General features: G+C 41.9%; 1 protein-coding gene across 2 annotated transcripts in view; it reads right to left on the minus strand.

The window, feature by feature from the left end:
- The window catches only part of wbp1la (WW domain binding protein 1-like a), a 75,332-nt gene extending 53,781 nt beyond the window's left edge, over positions 1-21,551 (minus strand). Inside the window, exon 1 of one of the 2 annotated variants that reach the window (XM_068002070.1) lies at positions 21,314-21,551. In XM_068002070.1, the coding sequence (XP_067858171.1) occupies positions 21,314-21,433 (120 nt within the window). In that variant the 5' untranslated portion in view covers positions 21,434-21,551. The remainder of the gene's footprint in view (positions 1-21,313) is intronic. The other variant, XM_068002072.1, reaches the window with a different exon arrangement.
- Positions 21,552-24,911: the final 3,360 nt, after the last annotated feature.

Genomic DNA, 24,911 nt, shown 5'->3' on the forward strand with positions numbered 1-24,911 from the left:
CACAGCTAAATTTTAATGTAAGTGGGCAATTTCAATGCAGGATCCGCGATTAAGGTTGCCAACTTTGATTGGCCGTATTCCTGGAGGTATTGTCACATGACCCTCCCATCTCCAACCACCCCGCCCCCATGTTCCTGCCAGTGGTCGCCCGATATAACCATCCCCACGGCACATCGTCGTCCCGCGCCAATTGGAAGCGAACAGACTGTTCGTTACCTGATTGACTGATGGTCAAGAATCATCAAAACAGTACATGTTCCCATCTCCAATATTTTTATAACTAATAAATGAAATTGTTCAAAAATGAAAAAGAAATGTATTAATGCCCCAATAATTTTTCTCCAGTTTTGCCTCTTGCGCATCTCCGATTTTCATCGCTCCACCATTGGCGGCCGCGCCTTCAGCTGCCTAGGCTCTAAGCCCTGCCTAAACCCCGCTGCCTCTCTCTCCTCCTTTAAGACGCTCCTTAAAACCTACCTCTTTGACCAAGCTTTTGGTCACCTGTCCTAATATCTCCTTATGTAGCTCGGTGGCAAATTTTGTTTGATAACTCTCCTGTGAAGCGCCTTGGGATGTTTTACTATGTTAAAGGCGCTATATAAATGCAAGTTGTTGTTGCTGGAAGCCAGGGTCCTGGAGATTAATCTTTAATTCCTGGAGACTTCAGGACAATCCTAGTGGGTCAGCAACCCTAGCCGCAAAAGCTGACAAAAACTTTTTTGACGCAAGTAAACTTGCATAGAGCTTTCCCGCGGAGCACCGGAAAGCCATATTCCACAGAAGTGGATCCTCTGTGCTGAGAGCCTTTCCCATCCACCGATCACACAGTTTAAAGTCTAAAGTCTAACTAGAAGCTTTTTTTTTTGCTGTTGGTTAGCTAGGAACCAAGAGCAACTCGTTGATTGATCTGCTGTCAAACCCTCGTCACCCACCCTGTATTTTTATATGACACAGAATATTTGCTGCTTCTTTTGTGTTTGTCTCTGAGTAAGCAGTGAAAGAACCTGGAACGTGCTTTTTTGCATCAAGTGCCAAAACAAGATCCAAGATAACACTGCTGAAAAAATGGCAACGTTGTTTATTTAGCAAATATGGCATGTTACATGTGTGACACATGAAAACGTACTTTGAAATTTGGCACTCAGTTTTATTTGCATTTTGTAATAAATTCTAAATGGTTATGGTAGCTGCATTTATATTTATGTGCAAGAGAACTCGTAGCAATCAGAAAAAAAAATATGATGTGGAGATGCCGGTGATGGACTGGGGTGGACAAATGTAAGGACTTGCACAACACCAGGTTATAGTCCAACAGTTTTATTTTAAATCACAAGCTTTCGGAGCTTTCCTCCTTCGTCAGGTGAGTCAGACTCACCTGACGAAGGAGGAAAGCTCCGAAAGCTTGTGATTTAAAATAAAACTGTTGGACTATAACCTGGTGTTGTGCAAGTCCTTACATAAAAAAAATATAGGCAGTAAGATCTGTATGGACTGTACAATTATTCAGGTTTACAGGGAGATGCTGAATAAAAGTTATGAATTTAAACACATTTCTTTAAGCAGAACCATTTAGTGACATTAAGCACTTTTGCTGAATATTTGGTAGAGGGATACAATTAAGCTTAATCTTCTGAATTTTGTTTGCCCTCACTATAAAAACCTGGTTATAGTCCAACGATTTTATTTTTAATCCCACAAGCTTTCGGGGGCTTTCCCCTTCCTCAGGCGGTGTGGAAATGACAATTTCGAATCCTTCGCATTTTAAGATCACATAACAAAGCCTGGTGATTACTGCCCGTTGCCAAGGCAATCACAGTGAGCAGACAGAAAGGTGTCATCTAAAAGGCCACTGAATATACAACCCCCCAAAAAAAGAGAGAGAGACAGAACGAAGACAGTCAATGACCCGTCGGGGAACACTTCAGCAGTCATGGACATTCAGCCACCGACCTTCGGGTAAACATACTCCAAGGCGGCCTTCGAGACACACGACAACGCAAAATCGTCGCGCAGAAATTAATAGCCAAGTTCCGCACCCATGAGGACGGCCTCAACCGGGATCTTGGGTTCATGTCACACTACACGTAACCCCACCAGCGAACAAATGTTATCTGTTTTTAATATAACGGGTCATTGACTGTCTTCGTTCCGTCTCTCTCTTTTTTTTGGGGGGGATTGTATATTCAGTGGCCTTTTAGATGACACCTTTCTGTCTGCTCACTGTGATTGCCTTGGCAACGGGCAGTAATCACCAGGCTTTGTTATGTGATCTTAAAATGCGAAGGATTCGAAATTGTCATTTCCACACCGCCTGAGGAAGGGGAAAGCCCCCGAAAGCTTGTGGGATTAAAAATAAAATCGTTGGACTATAACTTGGTGTTGTAAAATTGTTTACAATTGTTAACCCCAGTCCATCACCGGCATCTCCACATTATAAAAACCTGCACCATAAACCGATAAGAGTGCCCAATTGACATCTTGGGGGTGATTTTAAACCCCAAGAACGGGTGGGTTGGGGGGCGGGTGGGAGTTGAAAATAGTTGTTTTTTTGGATCACAACCGCAAAATTTTCCGACTTTGCATTCCCAACGCAATGCCTGTACTTTTCCGCGCCAACATTAAACCTGGAAATAAAGCCAGGTTGCAGTCGTGACCCAAAAAACAACTACTTTCAACTCCCACCTGCCAACCCACACGTTCTTGGGGTTTAAAATCACCCACCCTTGAGTCAAGAGATCTAACCCCCAGTGAGACTTATTACCCTACACACAAAATTTAACCAAGTGTGGGCATGTTGCACGCATACAAAGTTTTTTTAGTTTTTGTTGAAATAATCTGATGCAATTCGCTGTCATTCTCTTTGTTTGTTCCACAGGTATATACTTATCAGAAGACATCAAAGGAATATAAATATAAAAAGGCCTGTGAAACACAGTTACCAAGCAACTTTACCAAACATATAGTTAAAATCATTTGTTCCTACAACTAAAATAGATGGAACAAGTGCACTATTCACGTAGCACTTGTGAAACTGTAACTCTGCTGACCACAAAGAATGCACACAACTTGGCACAGTCGCAATATACCTATTGTGCTCAACAGAGTTAGGTGACTGGATTCACTCAAGTATATGATGAAAAAGTTATTATGAACATTTACAGACGAATCAACTTTGTGGTTGCACAAATCTTAAGATTTTTTTTTTAAAAACAAGAGGTTTTAGAAATTGGGAAAGGACATTAGGTTCAAGAAGCTTGTTCCTTTTGACAGAACTCAACTCCGCCTACCTGCCTTCTCTCCTTGTCCCTCAACTCTTTCTCTTTCAAAAAATGGATCTGGTTGCCCCTTGAGCCCATTTATACTATTCACATTAATAGCCTCCTCTGGTAACTCACTGTACAATCTATTGTTCTTGAGTTTAGAAAGCAGCTCCTTCTGTGGCTCGGTTTCAAATTTCGTCTAATAATGCTCCTGTGTAGCGCCTTGGGACGTTTTACAACGTTAAAGGCGCATATAAATGCAAATTGTTGTTGCTGAGTTTAGAAGGTTGTGGGGTGATTTAATCGAGGTGTTTAAAATGATAAATGCATTCAATAGGTTAGATAAGGAGATAAGGAGAATCTATTTCCTCCTGTGGGGAAATCCAGAACAAGAGGGCGTAATCTTAAAATTAAAGCTAGGCCATTCAGTAGTGAAATTGGAAAGCGTTTTTTAAAAAAAAACACTAAGGGTAGTGGAATTCTCTTCCCCCAAAAGACTGTGGCTGCTGAGGCATATGAAATATTCAAAACTGAGATCGATAGATTTTCGTTGGTAAGGGTATCGAGGGATACACAGCAAAGGAATTGTATTACAGATCAGCCATGATCTAACGGAATAGAGGAACTTGCTTGAGGGGCTGAATGGCCTACTCCTGTTCCTATGTTTACCGACAGTAATTATCTTTATAGTACATTTAAAGTTTTACGCATCACATTTACTTCCCGTCACACTTTGTTGGCTCAACGTAAAATAGCAGCGAATCAGAATTGAAGAGGTAGGGAATGTATATAAAAAAAAATTCAGTGCATGGCACAGCATAACACCCACAATATTTTCAACAGCTTATCCTCTAATTCACCATGAGTAATGTAGTGGAGACATGCAAAAACAATGGCACTTCTTTAAACCAATGTGACGCACAGCGCCTGTACCTTTTTAGTAACCAATTGCGGATTGTCACTTAAACTTAGGCATTAAGTTACATTGTTTAACCTTTCAATTTAATCTAAAGTTTCAATGACAGTAATAAGTAATGGCAAAGGCACCTGAGCCTCCTAAATGAGATCAATGGCTTGTAATAATTTTTGCTCAGTCACCTCTAGGGTGGGGCTGCAGTGAATAGTACAAGGCGCCAGCAAGTTTGAAAGAAACAGAATGGTGTGACAAGTCTCATCAAGGTTTAAATGGAGTGTTGCTAACAAACCTATGAGTGCACCACTTTTGGTCTTGATCTGTATAACTTTCTGTATGTTTACAATGTTGTAACTGTTAGTTGAAAATCCTAAAATAACTTCCAAAGCTGCTTCGGTAGGTAATGCACCATATGGAACTATACAAACCAGGGTAAATGCACTATATGGAACCAGACTGACCAGGGTAAATGCACCATATAGAACCAGACTGACCAAGGTAAATGCACCATATAGAACCAGACTGACCAAGGTAAATGCACCATATAGAACCAGACTGACCAAGGTAAATGCACCATATAGAACCAGACTGACTAGGGTAAATGCACCACATGGAATCAGACTGACCACGGTAAAGGCACCATATAGAACCAGACTGACCAAGGTAAATGCACTATATAGAACCAGACTGACCAGGGTAAATGCACCATATAGAACCAGACTGACCAAGGTAAATGCACTATATAGAACCAGACTGACCAAGGTAAATGCACCATATAGAACCAGACTGACCAAGGTAAATGCACCATATAGAACCAGACTGACCAAGGTAAATGCACTATATAGAACCAGACTGACCAAGGTAAATGCACCATATAGAACCAGACTGACCAAGGTAAATGCACCATATAGAACCAGACTGACCAAGGTAAATGCACCATATAGAACCAGACTGACCAAGGTAAATGCACCATATAGAACCAGACTGACCAAGGTAAATGCACCATATAGAACCAGACTGACCAAGGTAAATGCACCATATAGAACCAGACTGACTAGGGTAAATGCACCGCATGGAACCAGACTGACCAAGGTGAATGTACCGCATGGAACCAGACTGACCAAGGTGAATGTACCGCATGGAACCAGACTGACCAGGAAGTCTCAGATTTAATCTCTAGTCTATGCTGTTACTGGATCACAGCTGGGATAGCGCTGGAAATGCTACACTTGGTTTTAGCTGGGTAGAGTTTGTTTTGGTGGGTATAGAAATTAGACAGGGTTCCTGCTCATCAACACCTGATGTATATGTGGACAATGGATCAGGACTCAGCCAGGAAAGCTAGGTATCAGCCTTGGCTCAGTGGTAGCTCTCTCAGTCAGAAGGTTGTGGGTTCAAGTCCCACTCCAGAGACTTGAGCACATAATCTAAACTGACACCTCAACGCAGTGCTGAGGGAGTCTTTCAGAGGAGATGTTAAACCAAGGTCCTGTTTGCCCTCTCTGGTGGAAGCAAAATATACCATAACGCTATATGAAGAGGAGCAGTGAAGTTCTCCCCGGTGTCCTGACCAATACTTAGCCCTCAACCAGCATCACAAACAGATTATCTGGTCATTATCCCATTGCTATTTGTGGGACCTTGCTGTGCGCAAATTGGCTGCAACATTTGCCTACATTACAACAGTGACTACACTTCAAAAGCACTTAATTCACTATGAAACATTTTGTGATGTCCTGAGGATGCGAAAGGCGCTATATAAATGCAAGTTCTTTATTTCTTTCTTTACCTCTTGTGGCCAAAAATGACCAACACTCAAATGTTTAGGTTTAGACGAGGAACGGTCACTTCAAGATCCCAAAGGGTTGCTAGCAATTGTGGAACTGTTTGCCAGTATGGGGGTACCACCTTCAGGTGAGGAGGGAGAAAAAAAAAGGGCGGGGGGGGGGAAAATGAGTGGAAATACACACATATAAAATGAGTTAAAAAATACTGCAAATCTGAAATCAAAGCTGAGAATGTTGGAAATAAACAGCAGCTCCACAACATCTGAAAAGATAGAAGACAGATTAATATTTCGGGTGTAGATTCTCAGTGAAAAAGGCATCTAGAGCTGAAATGTTAATCTGTCTTTTCATTTAAATGATGAATCGCTTGGAGCTCATGATCATTTCCATGGCATTACCCAACAGTTTCTTTTATCACTACTTATTCCTTGACCCAGGGGCTGGAAGAAATTACCACAACACTGGTAGTACAAGAAAGGTTTTAACAAATGAAGAAACTATACCGCATTGCTAACATAACAGTATCACTGACCTCAATGTGTCATGTTACATCTATTCTACTTAGGAAGAGCATTCAAATTTTCTATGTGCAATCAATTATTTTCTTCCAACAAACCAGCAAGAAATTTGCATCCTGATTTGGCTCCTATGCTAATCTACAAAGGAAGCAAGATGTCAATTCACCTCTGCATTGGATCTGAAAACCTAAATGTCTTTCATTTACTGGATGATTTTCTTCTTCCAGAAGAGAAGAAACCTGCTTTGTACCGAGCTGGACGTTATTCAATTAGGTGTCCATATTCTAAAGATTTCCTCTCGTTACACTGGGCTTCTGATACAAAAAGACCTTTTTTTAAAAAAATACAGAAAACTAAAGAAGTAATGCATTAAGGAAAAGCAAAAAAGCTCACTCAATGACCTAATAGGCACATGTGATGCCTGGTTATACCAAGCCATGCACACCGGAGGGTGCCAGATTTGATTCCTAGTCTGTGCTTATTTAATTTGCAAGAAGAGTTGGGGCAATACAATTGAGCTGAGCACCCTGGGTCGGGGAAGGGTGGGGAAGAACTAGTGGCCACCCCCCATTCTGGAAAACCAGCCTCAGTTGTGTCCTCCACAGTCAAACAGCTGGCCACAAGAGTGTTGGCTAAAAATGGCCAACATTCAACATTTAGGCTCAGCATTTACACTCACACATGAAGACTGGCACTCGGGCAGTTACTGGAGAGCTGCTGACAACAGTGCAACCATCACAAAGAGCTGGCACCTTCAGGAGAGGGAGGAAAAATAGAAAATATCGAAACATTAAGCATTATAATTCCAAGCACTGTAGATAGACCCTCTGTCTACAAACTGTTGCAATACAACAAATGTCAACTATTCACCAATTAACAATTATGATACAATAGTTAAAGCAGACCGCCCGACTCCCAAACAGGTTAGTTTCAAATCTCGGGGTTTTCTTGTTGGTTTTCTGTTAGGCTCTTGGGTGTAGTTAACTGGAAATGACATTTCATCTCAGTTAAATTAGCAGGTGAGAACCATCCAGTGGACATGGTTTACCTGGATATCCAGAAAATATTTTCTAAAGTTCCATATGTGAGACTTTTGAAGATTAGGACAATTAATGGTAAATTAGCTTGTCAATAGAAAGCAAAAGGTGATACATAAAAAGAATCAGTCGGTGAATGGAGTTCTGCAAGGATCTGCTCTGTTAGTTCCAATAACACTATAAAGTTTGGTGAGGACATTAAACTATCTCATTGAATGCAATCAACATAGAGACAAATTGAAGAGAATAAGTACAAGAGGTTATACTTATCAGGAAAGGCTGAACAGACTGGGGCTCTTTTCTCTAGAAAAGAGAAGGCTGAGGGGTGACCTAATAGAGGTCTTTAAAATTATAAAGAGGTTTGATAGGCTAGACGTAGAGAAAATGTTTCCATTTGTGTGGGAGACCAAAACCAGAGGCCATAAATAGAAGATAAATTCAATAGGGAATAGAGGAGAAACTTCTTTACCCAAAGAGTGGTAAGATTGGAACTCGCTTCTACAAGAAATAGTTGAGGCGAATAGCATTGATGCATTTAAGGGAAGTACATGAGGGAGAAAGGAATAGAAGAATACGCTGATAGGGTTAGATGAAGAGGGGTGGGAGGAGGCATGTGTGGAGCATAAACATCGGCAAAGACCAGTTGGGCCGAATGGCCTGTTTCTGTGCTGTAAATTCTATGTAATAACAGAAGGATATGATAAGATAGTGTATATTGGAACAGAAAATATGAAACGTATACTCAATGAATGGGTACTATTTTGAAAAGATTTACATCACCTGGTATTCCTAGACCTCCCGTCCAGGTCTAATCCCAGTGTGACTGCTTAGCTTCCTGGGTACTTTATTGTAGATTTCAAACCATGCCACTTTGACAAGAATGCTGTCAACTGTCAAAAACGTGCAAGCTTACAGATGAAATTCATCATTTCAAATGCCTGTACCATCAAGGAAGCTTTGGTCCATGAGGAATTAGATGTTAAAAGCAAATTGATGGCCAGAGATCAGTGTGTGCAAACCAAGTATTGCACTTCTATTGGAATTCCGCTTCTGTATAATTATCTTACTTGCAAAATAAGTCCAGATATTCATTTTAGCCTGAACATGAAGGCCTGACAGTGTTGTATGTGCTGACTTTTAGAATAAACAGGAGGACACGATGAGCTTTGCATGTGGTCTCTGGTGCAATAATCTATTTTTGAAGGACAATTCCTCATCTCACAACATACCATTTCGCTCAAGACATGCAAAGTGTTGCAGGTTTGGGTTCACGTGAGAATCGCATGCTTCTGGAAGATGTCTCTGTCACGACTGCAAAGTAAAAGTGCTGAGGAAAAGTCTGCACTGTAACGCACCCCCTCCCCACCGCACACACAAAGAAAAGCTTAAAAACCACTGTCCTAGGCCCAATACCATGTCTTGCAGTAGATCCAGTAATACATTAAAGCTAGTTCTATATCTTGCATCTGTGTTTTCCCTCTAATATTCTAAATTTCGCTGGCAATTTTCATCATTGAAATTGTCTCGTTTGGTTATAACTCATCACAGATGCAGCTTTACTTTCATCTTTGGTTTACAGGTGCGCTTGGCAACAGACACTGATGGTATCTACAACCTAAAACGTTTCTGTAGCATTGTCCAACAATTTTTTTTCCCCCAATTGGGATTTACTCCTTCAGAACCTTTTAGGTCTCATTAAGAAAGAGGCGGACCCCTCGCCCTCCTCCCCACTCACTATAAAACTGCCAAATATCGGCAATATTTGGTTTCATACCGTTGGGTGACCCCGGTGGCGTTTTGAGGAAGAAGGAAAAAAGTGGTAGTGGAACACACCGGAAAAACCTCAGTGAAACAGGAGCTACACGTGCTCTGAAATTATGCAATAAAACAAAATAAAACCTCACATGTTGGTGAGGGTTGCTCACTTAGAGTAGCTGCATCATGCTAGTAGCTTTTGAGAACAAGACATTTCTGTTTCCTGTACCAAACACTCTGGTGCATCATACGAACTGCTTAATCTGCAAATCAAGCAAGCCACATAGGAAGGAACAGGAACACACAAAAATACCACTCCAATGGTGGCCTTTATTGTTTTTAAAATACAGAACTGAAGAAGGTTTGTCACAGTTCTATCCAACTCATAGTAGGAACTCCCCACTCCAGAGACTTGAGCACATAATCTAGGTTGACACTTCATGTAATACTGAAGAAGCAGTGCACTGTGGAAGGTGCAGTCTTTTGGATGAGACGTTAAACCACGGTCCTGTCTGCGTTGTCAGGTGGATGTAAAAGATCCCATGGCACTATTTCGAAGAAGAGCAGGGAGTTCTCCCCGGTATCCTGACCAATATTTATCTGTCAACCAATACCACTAAAACTGGTTATCTGCTCATTTATCTCACTGCTGTTTTTGGGACCTTGCTGGGCATAAATTGGCTGCTGTGTTTTCTCACATTACAGCAATGAGTACACTTCAAAAATAATTTGTTCTCTGAAGTGCTTTGGGATGTCCTGAGGATATAAATGCAAGTTCTTTATTTGTTTCTTGATATAGCACCTTAGATCAATGAGATGTAGTGTCATAACAAGTCTCTTATGTGGCACTTATTAAATGCCTTATGAACGTCCATGTATACAATATCCACCCTACTCCTTTTATCAATACAATCTAAATTCCCTCAAAAAGCTCAAAATGAATTAGTCAAGCACAACCTGCCTGACACAAATCCATGCTGAGCGCCCTCGCTTAGCCCATGCCTTTCATCTCGCATTAGGGACTCGAAGTTCACAAAATATTCCAAGCGGGTACATAGTGAAAGATCACTGCCGACGGTCAACAAATCGGCAACGGGGGCGGGGGGCGGCGGCGGAAAAGAGGGAGAATTAGCTGAGGATGATCACTAGATGAACGAAGCAGGAAGTTAAAGAATTTTTTTTCTCACGCTGGACATCATTGGGACATGGAATGCAAAACTGCAGGTGGCTATTAGGCAGCACCTGTAGCATCATTTACAATAAAGTTGGATTGGCATTTGAAAAGAAATATAAAAAGCGATACAGTAAAAGGGATTAGAGTAGATTGTTCCACTTAAAGAGCTAGCACCGGGGACTGGAACGATGGCCTCCTCCTGTGCTGTAATTTCTATGTGCCTCACATAACTGTATTAGTAATGCAAGCTCTGAAACTTGGCTCTGAATAAGTCCCTATGACGTATGAAGGAAACAGGTTTAATTAATTTATTTTTTTGCAAAGAATAGCTCACAGTGTGGGTGATAAGGCTTTGGGTGCAACACAGAGGGAGTCCAAAAACTGTTTTCAGTCGAGGTAATTAATGGCTAATTCTTGATTATGAATATATACGGCCTTGTAATATGTACTTACAAAGGCTTAGCAAACTAAAAAATTGTTAAAATGGATACTCGAGCTTTGCTCTACAAAAGGACAGCTCACAATTAGGGCACCCACACACGGTCACTATTCAGTGACTCCTACTGCAAAATGTGCATGTGGGATGTCAGGACAGGATAGGATTGAGTTCAATTGTAATGCGCCTCATGAAAAAATAGCCTGCTGACGCTCGCTCACTTCCAGGCTCTCTCAGAGTGGCGACCAGAGAGACTTCGGCTAGGGCAGCCATGCAAACGCAGCCCAACAGTGGCGTAATCAGGGTGTTCAAAACCCACCTGAAATTTCTATGATTCTTTCTTTAAAAAAAATAGGACCGCTTCTTCGTTCAAAAGAACGTGCCTTAGATCACTTGATAGAACACAGAAACAATGGATGTTCTTCCGGAGCTGGTCAGTTCCACAATTCAGCCAGTGAAAGCTGATTAGTTGGGCTTGGGCTTCTAAATATTCACCGGGATATTGCAGTGAATAGTAGCGAAGTTCTTGATAGACTAGCGACACATAACCAGCGTTTGGACTTCGCACTTTGGAGTATTTGACTGACATGGCTTTTCTCTTTTCATTTGCTTTATTTGAATGGTTAGATTAATGAAAGAAATAATGGCCTCGATATTGGGACTCTACTCATTGGAGTTCAGAAGAATGAGAGGCGATCTTATTGAAACATATAAGATTGTGAAGGGGCTTGATCGGGTGGATGCGGTAAGGATGTTCCCAAGGATGGGTGAAACTAGAACTAGGGGGCATAATCTTAGAATAAGGGGCTGCTCTTTCAAAACTGAGATGAGGAGAAACTTCTTCACTCAGAGGGTGGTAGGTCTGTGGAATTTGCTGCCCCAGGAAGCTGTGGAAGCGACATCATTAAATAAATTTAAAATAGAAATAGACAGTTTCCTAGAAGTAAAGGGAATTAGGGGTTACGGGGAGCGGGCAGGAAATTGGACATGAAGCTGAGTTCGGATCGGTCAAGGCCCTGTGGGTGGCGGAGAGGGCCCAGGGGCTGAGTGGCCGGGTCCTGCTCCTACTTCTTGTCGTCTTTAGATTTGAGGTTAGGATCAGATCAGCCATGATCTTATTGAATGGTGGAGCAGGCTCGAGGGGCTGATCGGCCTACTCCTGCTCCTATTTCTTATGTTCTTATATTAATACGACACCCACCCCCCCCAACCCCCACGACGGGCGGGAGGGGTTCGGCGACTAAACTCTTAAAAAAAAAAACCAGGGAATGCTCCCCAACCCGATGCCCCACGATTGCCGGCCCCAACCCCAAACCTCCAATCGGAAGCCTGCACCCCCCCACCCCCCCGCTGGGGACGGTCCCCAAGGGTCCCTGGCTGATGCCTCCCGCCGCTGGTTTTCCCGCCCAGCCTGTCAATCTGACCAGCTGCTGGGCAGGAAATGGAAGAAAAAAAAACTATATGAGGTCCTGCCGTTAAATTCGGCAAGACCTCTGCATCCCTGGCTTAGCCGGATTTTTCCCTCACTACCGCACCTTCACCCCCCCGCCCGCCCCCTGGAAATATCGGGGTCAATGTTTCTATTTGAACCTTATTGTGAAATTCCTATTTGAAAAATAGACTTTTTGAAGTAGTTGTGTTTGGTCTGGCAAGCTCATATCCAATCAAAATCCCGCACCCCCCCCCAAAATCCTGCCTACACCATTGACTAGTCAGTGTCTAAAGGGATAGGAGAGGAGTAAACTGAAGGGGGAGGGGTGGGGAAAACATATTTTCAAATCTGATTGCTGGGATTATGATGAATTTCACATCCCTACCGCGCAGATATTTCCGAACGCTGGGATGGAAGAAAGCAGCTGCGAGAGACAAATGATGGGAAAGGACAGCTGGATGAACATTACCAAGAAACAAACATAGAACCCTAAACCATCAACACGTTAAATAATGGGGAGGAATTTCGGCCTGCCGCCCGGGCGTAAGACCGACATTGCGGAACGGCAGCCTGCTACAGAAAGCGCCTGAGAAATCAAGATCAGGAGCTTTCTATAACGGGCGGCCGATTCGCAGTTACACGGCCAAGAGGCAAGTTGAAAATCTGACCTAACGTCCCTCGAGCAGCAGCATAATTCATGCATTGCTGCAAAAGGAGCAGTTGGTTAAACTGTTTTGATTTTTTTTTTTTAAGTGCAGTATCTCACTTTCAAGCTGACTTGTTTAAAGATAGAACCACTTATCAAGGAGCAATTACGTGGTCCGAGGGTTGTGCAGTACACAAAGTTTCTACTGTTCGACTTACATCACATAGATAACAAGCAGCACACGCCGACTTCATTGGATACAAGAAGACAAATCCTAAGGGTTATGAAGTTGTTCTGTTTGTATCTGTCCCATCACTCTCTCGAAAAGAGTTATCTGAGTGGAGCTACTATTTCATATTACCAAAGCCTTTGGATTTTCTGTTTTCCCAGAGGAGGGGAAAAAAAAATCCACAGGATATGAACCTAAAACAATTGTAAAATGCCCAGAATTCTATGTAGTACAATAAAAATGGAATCTGACTCATTTGATCACTATAAATGCAACTGGTTTGTTTTTTACACAAACAAAAACAGACTGAAGCACAGAATACTGGCATCAGGAATTGAGCGTTCTAGAAACCAATGTAATAAAAACAGAATTTGACTTATTCAGTCATTGTAAATTAGTGGCCTGCAAATAAATCTTCCTTTTAAAAAAATATTTAAAAAAGGCGGAGCACCGATGCATAGCGCCACGTGACGGTGGGAGTCAGGTTAATCCCTCTCACTGTGCTCAGTTGCTCATTGGCTATTACAGCAGGCTGACCACCCTCTTGGTTATATGAAGGTATATTAAGGGCAGGAGAGAGAGAAAAAAAAACAACTACATTAGATTTCCCGTGGCATTGTTCACGGGTAGTCTAGGATCTGGAGCATGATTCTGATGTTTAGCTACTAACTTGGCCTGTCCCTTTAAGACCACTGTTCAAGTACTTAATGTGGAAACCCAGGTAATTAAAGCTGCTTGTAAATTGGTGAGGTCAATTAGAGCTCAGTAAATTGCTCGTAAATTTCAGGCTGCAGCTCACAAGAGCCCAGATTGAAATGCCTGGCTTTCTTCATTTTTTTTTTAAAAAGATTATTTTTCTTCTTCAACAAAGTGTAATAAGTATATGCTAAAACCCAAGACTATATATTTATCTCTACACACAAGGTTTTGAGATACATCCATTGCACTTCAGATGTACATCAACACATGGAAATTTCAGTGTCACACTTGCACAGTATAAAAAACACAGAATGAGCTGTGGATCTGTCCAACAATTAGATCAAATCCCTAAAGGGGATAACTGAATTACACGCTTACACTTCACCAGCAGGATAATACATAGTGTGTTACACGGTACAATGTTTCTATCATTATAGAACAGCATTATTCTCAGATTTACCTTGAGCAACACCACAAGAGATCAGCTAGTCGCCTCAATAATTATTACTTGTAGCCACACAGACAAGAACGATTGCAGGCTTGACGTGTGCTCTGTGCTGAGTTAGTAGATCTCAGCTGGGCCTGTAGTGGGGAGTGACGGCACTGCCCGGAGCAGTGATGGAAACAAATAAAACAAAGAGTAAAAAAAAATATGTATCAGTGAACGTTCCTGCTTCTGGTCATTCGCCAGTAACCTCTGCTTAACAGCACGAGTGTGGACAGGATTAGGCTCAGCAATAATACTAAGACTGAAATAGTCCGCTGTCACTCACTGTCCAGGTTCACATGCAAAGAGTGCCCACTTTGGTGGGCTGCCAGTCCCAGTGAAAACTGTACTCCGACATGAATCAGCAAGTTCAAGATAGGAGTTGAGAAAAGTTAAGGGTGGGAGGAAAAGTATAGAAACAGTTTCATTTATCCAATTTATTGTGTGTGGAGACAGGGGATGGAAAGAGGAAGGAAGAGGAGTGGCAAACAAAAGAAGCACACACTGTACTCTAATACTAAATAGGAGCCAACCCTTACAAAATATATCTTCTTGGGCAGGCATTGCTTAGTTGGGACAAGTTTTATTTTGTTAAATTTATAGCTCCAGAGATCAGTGTGCACTCGCCCCACCTCATGTCCAACCCTGAAGGCATTTACATCTATATGCAAAAGATTCGACCCACTTTTAAGTTGCTTGTGTTTATGAACGGAACACTCAGCCAACAACAAGGTTAAACATGTGATGTGAACTTAAATGTCCTTGGATTGTCTAGTTCAGCTTCAATAATACGTACAACGTAAGCACTGTACCTGATGTACCTCACTGTCAAGGCATCTACTGTATACATTGGGAGGACTCAAGGGATAAATTTTCAAATTACAGACCTGTGAGACTTATCATGACGGTGGGGAACGTATTTGAGACTTTGATGAATAAAATAGGGGATCATCTAGAAGGACTGGGTCTGATTAGAGAGAGCTAGCACGAGTGCAGAAAGGGCAGATCATGCCTGATCAATTTACTGGATTCTTTGAGGAGGGTTAATCAAGGGTGAAGCAGTCGATGTTATCTATCTGGATTATCTGAAGGATCAGCTCAGCTGTAATGTCGGTACTGATTCTCAAGGTCGTGCCCATGGGATAGATGGCAACTGTAGGGCTGGATTGCAGTTAAGACAGCAAAAGGTGGGTGTGCATGGTGAGGTGTCAGAGTGGAAAACTGGTTCCAGTGGAATCCCGGGCGGTGGGGGAGGTGAGTGTTGGAATGGCTGTTTATAATTTTTATAAATGACTTGGAAATGGATGGAATATTGTGAAAGATATTTAATTTTGTAAAATGACACTAAAATGGGGGCAGTAGCTAATCATACTAACCAACGTTCAATAATCCAAAGGGACCTCAACTGGCTAGGTCCATGCATGTGGTATTCAATAAAATCACAATTAGTTGGAAGCGAGAATGTGGAACACATTATATGGTAACCTGCTTGAGCTAACAGATTAGGAAAACGTTCTGGGATTTTAGTGAATAGATTGAAAAACCATTGGTTCAATGCTCACTGGTGCTCAAGAAAGCAAATAAAATGTCTGGATGTGGAGCTATGGGTGTGAGCTGTAATCAAGGAGGTCAAGGCCTCTGGATCTAAATTTGGGGAGAACACTTCTGGAGTACTGTGTTAAATTTTAGTCTTCACATTACAGAAAGGTAACAGGATTATTGGGAGGAGTTGGGGTGGGGGGTGGGGGGGCTACATGGGTGAGTCTTAAAATTAGACAGCTGAGGAAAGATTGTCCACCCTGGGGCTTTACTTTCAATACGAGGAGGATAGCGGCGGAGACACTCAATAAAGGTATTAAATTTTCATGAGCATGGAGAATTTGGACCCTTGAAAGTTCTTCTGTCAAACACAGGATTCCAGGATTAGGGGACACAGTTTGAAGCTAAAGGTGTCAAAGGAAAATAGGAAATTTAGGCAAATTAGATAGAACTGTAGGACAGATTGTGGAGTAAGGCGGTGGAACAGAAAAGCACATCGAGGTTTGAAAAGGGACTGGACGAATTTCTGCTAGGAAAGTGGAAAGAACGGAATTAGCTCTAGAACCAGGTAAGAATGGGCAATTTGAAAGGGTGAGTAGACAGTCCAATGGTGCTCTTCTGCCCAAAACATCACAGTTATTACGACTCCACTGAAGGGGAGATACAACAACTGAACTAAAATTATACTCTTGTCAACCTACGCATGGCCTTTTTTTTGGCAATGACTGACGGTGGATCTTCATCCTACAGTTGCCAACTGCTCTGTGGCAGCTCATCCAAGTGGCCTTCTTAATGCAAAAGTCTCAATGGTGACTGTCCTAACCAGTATCACCAAAAATAATTAACTGCTCATTCAAATCATTGTTGTTTGTGCAACTATGCCATATGCAAATCAGCTGCCATGTTTGCCTACGTAACAGTGACTGCACTTCAATGTGATTCATTATATGTCACATGTTCTGTGACGCTTGAAACACGTGACAAAGTGCTATACAGAATTTTACAGCGCAGAAGGAGGCCATTCAGCCCATCGTGCCTGTACCGGCTCTCTGAAAGGGCTATCCACCTAGATCCAGTCCTCTGCCCTCTCCCTGCACCGTTTTTAATATTTATCCCCCTCCCTTTTAAAAATGATTATGGATTCGGCTTCTGCCAGAACATTCCATGTCCTAACAATCATCTTCAGAAGAAAACATTTCCCTGGTCATCTCCTTTCATTTTTTGATGTTCTAAATTTATGTTACCGACTCACCAACCAGTGGAAATTATTTTTCCCTATTTACCTTATCCACATTGCTGCCCCTCATAATTTTGAGCACCTCAATCAGATTTTGTTTTGTTCTAGTGAAAAGTTACCCAATTTTTCTAGTCCCTCATCATTAAAGTCTCTCATTTTAGGTATAATCTCTGTAAACTTCTTCTGTGCCCTCTTTGTGGTCTTGACAACCTTCCCAAAGTCCAAAACCGGACATAAGGGCCTGCGATTTTCCACTTCAGTGCTCCCTTCTTCCAATTTTCTACCAATTAAAACGGATAGGTGAAAAATCTCAGGCTGGGCCTGCAAAAGGAGAAAATCCCATCCAATATTCTAACTGCAGTCCAAACAACTACTTGAATAGATTTAGCACTACCCCATTGCTTCTGTACTTTATGCCTACCTGTACTCAAAGCCTTAGATCCCATACCATTTTTTTTTAAAAAGCAACTTTTATTAGTTTGTCCTCTCAATTTTAAAAATATCTGCATCTAAATCCAAGTATGTCTGCTCCTTTACTTCTTTTTAAGTTTTACCATTTACTGTATGTTTCCCCCCCAAATGTATCACTTCACACTGCTCCACATTAAATTTCATCCAATATCTGTCTAAATCTACTAATCTGTCTTTGTGCTCCTGATGTCACTTACAGTCCTCTGCACAGTTACCCACATTCCCTATTTTTCTGTTGTCTGCAAATGTTGATATTGTACCCTTATATCCAAGTCTAGGCCACATATGTATTGCGAAGAGCAATACTGACACCTCCCCCCCACAGGGGACACGACTGTTTACATCCCTCTAATACTAAAATTATCCCTTAACCATTACACTCTGGGGGTTTATCTCTTGTGGGATCTTGCTGTGCACAAATTGGCTGCCACATTTCCTTACAATACAACACAACAGTGACTACACTTCAAAAGTACTTCAATGACTGTGAAGCACTTTGGGACATCCTGAGGTCATGAAAAGTGCTATATAAATGCAAGTACTTCCTTTCTTACATTCTTGAGCCAACTTCCTATACAGCTTCGTTTCCTTTAAACTGTGTGCTTTAATTTTAATCAACAGCACCTTATCAAATACCTTTTGAAAATCCATATACACAACATCCATTGCACTTTTTTTTAACCAATTCATTCATTTACTTCCTCAAACAACTCTATTAAATATGCCAGACATGACTTGCCTTGCCTTTTCACATTCGCTACTGGCTGGCTCATGTCTAATTAGTGTTAATTTTATTCCTTCAGAACATAGGAACAGGAGTAGACCATTCAGCCCCCTCGTGCCTGTTCTGCCATTCAATTGGATCATGGCTGATCTGTACCTTAACTCCATTTATCCACTGTAGCTCCCTATCCCTTAATACCCTTACCCAACAAAAATCTTTGTTTACCCACTGCTGACGTTAGACTGACTGGTCTATGGTTACCTGGTTTATACCTCCCCCTCCTCCGCCCCAACTTGGACAGAGCTGCTACGTTGCCAGCTTTCCAGTCCTCTGGCAAGACTGCAGTATGGAATGATGTTTGAACAATTGCGGTCAGACTCTCAGCTGTGTCCTCTCTGGCTTCCCTCAGCATTCTAAGATGCATGCCATCAGGGCCCAATGTTTTTCTACTTCTGAGTTCCCCAACTTTTTCAGTAATACCTCCTGATCTACAGGCATCCTAATTGTTCCATATTCTCTTTGTACCCTTTCAATCTCACCATCACACTTCTGTGAACATTTTCTTTCATAGCTTGAAGGCCACTTTATGATAAACACATAATTGCAGATTAACCATACTTATTTTACTTTGGAAATGTAACTTTTGTCTTATTAACCCACTGCTGGTCTATTATTATGGCTACTATAGGGAAAATACAGGTAGCTCCATCCATTTACTATTGTCTTACTAGCCCACTGTGCATCTATTACAACAGGGCCCACCATGGTCAAGAACAGATGGCATAATTGTTTTGTATATATATTTATAAACAACAAAACACATTACAGGAGCTTGTTTTTGTCAAGCATGTTCTTGTGTTTTATGTCATCACCTGGAACTCCCCAATGTATTACTACCCAGTAATTATTCCCTTATGTATAGGAGCCTAGGAATTGTTAGACAAAAAAAGACCAAGGTCCATCTAGTTTGCCTTCTACCATCCTGGTAGTCGCATGATACAATGATAATGGAGTTGTTAACTAATCATAGCGATCAATCTCTATCAATGAGTCTACCACAGACCCAGACATGAGGCAAGGAAAACCCCTGTGGTGGAGAGCTTTGGGAACCGGTCCAAAGTCACCTGTTGCTCCCAAGGATGCTACACTTACCATGTCTCAAATTACTCATATACTATACATCAAAATGTTACTTTCTGAAAGAAATTTCCAATTACGTTATTTCCCAGTCATCAACTGTTTCATGGCTCAAACTTTCAAACAACTTTCTTAATCGTAGAAATTACAGCATAGCAAGCTGCCATTTGGCCCATCACACCCACTAGCTCTTCCACTGGAACTGTCCACTCTAATCTCATCTCCCTGCTCTCTCCCCGTATCATTTTAGAGAATCATAGTCACTAATCCTTTTGGTGTGGATGGGCAGTAAGCACAAAACTCAAGAGGTTGTGCTCAGCCTTAACTCCCCCACCCCAACAAAACCAAGAAAAACACCATATTGGGTTTCAGATATGAAATAGAAGTTACAAAAGTTACACAAAGGATTTCAGGGCTATAATCTCATCATGTAGCTCAAAAGAGGACTCTGAATGCCTGAGCTTTGCTCTCATAGTTTACAATCATCTGAATCTACCCGATAAGGTTACTTACTATATTATAGTCAGGTATCCATTATTCTCTGTGCTAAAAGCCGTTGATGACTAGAAATTCCAGAATACAACAATCATTAATCCTTAGGCATAGAAATTAGCACTGTTGCATGGAACATCTTTGGCTAACATCTGCCATATCATCTACCAAGAAAGGGGAGTGAAGCAAACATTAAAATCCATCCACCCCCACCCCCAAAATCACATCTGCATACTAGACATTTCTAAAACACTCACAGCATTGGGTGTGCCTTAATGGGATTAATTTATAAATTCTATTTATTTTCTAAATTCTTCCAACTATTATTCTCAACGTATAAATTGATATTGTGCTATCCATTGTTACTACAGTCCATTTAATATCAGAAAAGGAGTTGAATTTCATCTTAGAATCATACAGCACAGAAGGAGGCCGTTCAGCCCATTGTGACTGTATCATAGTATGGTACAGCACAGGAGGCCATTCGGCCCATCGTGCCTGTGTCGGCTCTTTTAAAGAGCTATCCAATTAGTCCCACTCCCCTGCTATTTATTTATATAGCACTTTCACACATCTGAGAAACATCTCAAAATATTTCACACACAATAAATTCTTCAAAGTGCAATAACTTGTAGTGGAAAATGCAACAGCCATTTTGCACACAGCAAGATCCCACAAAAAGCACATTAGGTGAATGACCAGTTAACTGTTCTTGATGTTCACTTAGAGGAGAGAAAGTTGTTCTCTCTGTTCCTCTCCCTGTACTTCTTCAAAGTGCACCTGAACCACCAGAACTGGCCTCAATTTAGCATCTCGTCCAAAGGACAGCTCTTTTGACAGTGCAGCACTACTCCATCAGTATGACACTGAAGCCTAGATTAAGTCCTTTGAGTGATGTGGGAACCCACAACCATCTGAATTAGGAATGCTACCAATTGACCCAAACAGACACCACCAGAACAAAACCAAAACCAAATACAAACTTAAACAAACGGGATATATTGAAAGGAAAATAAAAGCTTGGTGAAAACACTGATAAATAATTTCAAACAAAATGTGTGCTTCAGTAATATGTTAACTACTCACGCCAAAAGTACCAAAGGAAACTCTAATATAGATTTTAAATTTTTCATAAATATATTTTTATGGAATAAATATAAACTTAAAAAGAAACAGCATAGACGCCTGTGAAGAATGAAAATGTAACAAATTATAATGTAACCAAGGCCTGAAGTGGCTACAATGTAGCGAACCCCATGGAGTACGGGAGCTGCTGAGGGTTTTTTTTTGTGTTTTAAATGGAAACACATTTAAAAGGCCAGCGCTTTGTTTCCGCTTACCTGGGCTTCCACCCCGGCCAGTTTGACAGGGAAGATCTGAGGCAGAAAAATGACCATTTTCAACATTATCTTGTCCATGTCTTTCCTTATAGCAGCTGCCGCTGTTACTGCCAGCTCCATCCCTCCTCCCAACACACCCCCTCCCTCTCCCCCTCTCTCCCTCTCTCTCTTGACTCCCGGCTCCGGGGAGAGTTCCAACACTCGCCCAGAGAGAGAGAGAGAGAGAGAAAGCCACCGACTCGCGGCCACCCCGAGTCCCGCCCCGCCTCCTCCTGCCCAGCTCGCTCCTCGTTGGTCCGCCGCCTCACTTCGCGTCCCAATTTAAAACTTTCCCAACTCGCTATTGGCCGCCCGCCCTGTCACTCAGCTTGTTCCGGAGGCTCGCGTCATGCGCCTGCCAGCGAGGAGCCTCGCGTTTGCACAGGGTGGGGACCGGGGAAAAGCCTTGTTTTTGTATGGAAACGATCGGCTGATGATGCTATACGGGCTGCTGAATTTTTTTTTGTCCCTAATATGTGCAAGTGTTGATACGAAGGCTGTAATTTCTGATTCAGCAAACATGGAGGTTCATTTGAAAAATAAATTCTAATCATGCTCCCCTCCGCCCCCACCATGCATCATGAACCTTATTCTTAATACACGTCCCATTCGAAACGTTAGCATAGCCTAGCTTTCGGATGCTGTCATTTCCAGTTTTATCACACACTGTAGAATGTTATCCTTGCAATCATGCTTAAAGAAAACTACACTCAATCAGGACGAGAATCCACCAGCATCTGAATTAGATTAGTAACTTTCAATTTTTATATTTAATCTTATCATAGGTTTTGACTTGGTGCAGTTTGTGTACAATCAAGGTCCAGAGATGGGATACTACTTGAATTTTGCAGTGCTTAAGTGACAGCATCAGTGGCGCATGTGGCCACTGGTCTGATGCTGAATTCCATTGCATAGTCCTGCCCGTGTGCCTTACTCGTGCATACCCTAACCAAGCAGATCACTGCCTATTACAGTGTACAAGAACAGAAAAATCTAGGAATGCCCATCTGACAAAGGGGCAACACTGAAATGTTAACCCGCCCTTTCTGATTTACGGATGCTGACAGATTTGTGTATTATCTGCACTTTATGTTTTTATTTCAGATTTCCACCATTTGCATTTTTTTATCCATCTGTAATAATACTTTTATTTCTATCAAGTAAAAACATCTCAAGATGTGTCAGAAAATAAATTCCTTCTTGCAGTGCAGCAACTGTTGCCATGTAGGCAAAAACAGTGGCAATTCTATACCATCAATGTCTCACAAAGAGCCATGAGATGAATGACTAATCAATCCATTTTTTGGTGGCATTGGTTGAGAGTAGAATGTTAGTTAATGCCTTGGGAGAACTCCCTGCTTTTCTTCAGGTTGTACCATGGAATCTTTAACATAAACTTGATCCACCAGAACAAGCAGACGTAGCCTCACAACTGAAGGACGGATCACCATTTCAGGTATCCCCTAGATCATTGTAAAAAGGATTGCAGGAATTTGCACTGGTATGTGTCAGGTTAGGGCAGCATTACCATATTTAGGTGAACTAACCTGAATTGCCATACGGTAAATAAACTTAAAAGGTTGACCTCTTTGCACTTAATGAAGTCTCATCCATTCTTTCTGTGTCTGACACTCTCCGCAAGCCTTGCTGCAAGACAAACAAGGTGGCGTACATTCATCTGGTGGCAGAGAACACCACTTCACAAGATGCCACCTTTACATTGCTGGTGTAGATTGTCCCCTGACATTGGGGAAAGCCCACGGCCAGAATCATAGAATTAAACACCACAGAAGGAGGCCTTTCAGCCCATCGTGCCTGTGCAGACTCTTAGAAAGAGCTATCCAGTTAGTTCCACTCCCCTGCTCTTTCCCCATAGCTCTGCAAAATTTTCCGCTTCAAATATTTATCCAATTTCCTTTTGAAAGTTACTATTGAATTCAATCTCCTTCCACCATCCTTTCAGGCAGTGCACTCCAGATCACAATAACTCGCTGTGTAAATTTTATTTCCATATACCGCCTCTGCTTGAGTTCTTTGAATTTGCTTGAGTTCTTTGAGGATATAACGTACAGGGTGGATAAAGGGGAACCAGTGGACGTAGTGTATTTGGACTTCCAGAAGGCATTCGACAAGGTGCCACATAAAAGATTATTGCTCATGATAAAGAATCACTGGATTGGGGGTAATATTCTGGCATGGGTGGAGGATTGGTTATCTAACAGGAAGCAGAGAGTTGGGATAAATGGTACATTCTCGGACTGGCAACCTGTAGCCAGTGGTGTTCCGCAGGGGTCGGTGCTGGGTCCCCAACTCTTTACAATCTATATTAACGATTTGGAGGAGGGGACCGAGTGTAACATATCAAAGTTTGCAGATGATACAAAGATGGGAGGGAAAGTAGAGAGTGAGGAGGACATACAAAACCTACAAGGGGATATAGACAGGCTGGGTGAGTGGGCGGAGATTTGGCAGATGCAATACAATATTGGAAAATGTGAGGTTATGCACTATGGCAGGAAAAATCGGAGAGCAAGTTATTATCTTAATGGCGAGCAACTGGAAAGTACTGCAGTACAAAGGGATCTGGGGGTCCTAGTGCAAGAAAATCAAAAAGTTAGTTTGCAGGTGCAGCAGGTGATCAAGAAGGCCAACGGAATGTTGGCTTTTATTGCTAGGGGGATAGAATATAAAAACAGGGATGTATTGCTGCAGTTATATAAGGTATTGGTGAGACCGCACCTGGAATACTGCATACAGTTTTGGTCTCCATACTTAAGAAAAGACATACTTGCTTTCGAGGCAGTACAAAGAAGGTTCACTCGGTTAATCCCGGGGATGAGGGGGTGGACATATGAGGAGAGGTTGAGTAGATTGGGACTCTACTCATTGGAGTTCAGAAGAATGAGAGGCTCATCTTATTGAAACATATAAGATTGTGAAGGGGCTTGATCGGGTGGATGCGGTAAGGATGTTCCCAAGGATGGGTGAAACTGGAACTAGGGGGCATAATCTTAGAATAATGGGCTGCTCTTTCAAAACTGAGATGAGGAGAAACTTCTTCACTCAGAGGGTGGTAGGTCTGTGGAATTTGCTGCCCCAGGAAGCTGTGGAAGCTACATCATTAAATAAATTTAAAACAGAAATAGACAGTTTCCTAGAAGTAAAGGGAATTAGGGGTTACGGGGAGCGGGCAGGAAATTGGACATGAATTTAGATTTGAGGTTAGGATCAGATCAGTCATGATCTTATTGAATGGCGGAGCAGGCTCGAGGGGCCGATTGGCCTACTCCTGCTCCTATTTCTTATGTTCTTATGTTCTCTGGTTCTTTTGCCAATTACCTTAAATCTGTGTCCACTGGTTACCGACCCTTCTGCCACTGGAAACAGTTTCTCCTTATTTACTCTTATCAAAACTGTTCATGATTTTGAACACCTCTATCAAATCTCCCCTTAACCTTCTCTGCTCTAAGGAGAACAACCCCAGTTTTTCCACGCAACTGAAGTCCTTCATCCCTGGTACCATTCTAGTAAATCTCCTCTGCACCCTCTTTAAGGCCTT

Source organism: Heptranchias perlo, chromosome 21, assembly GCF_035084215.1.
Source record: "Heptranchias perlo isolate sHepPer1 chromosome 21, sHepPer1.hap1, whole genome shotgun sequence".
NCBI lineage: Eukaryota > Metazoa > Chordata > Chondrichthyes > Hexanchiformes > Hexanchidae > Heptranchias > Heptranchias perlo.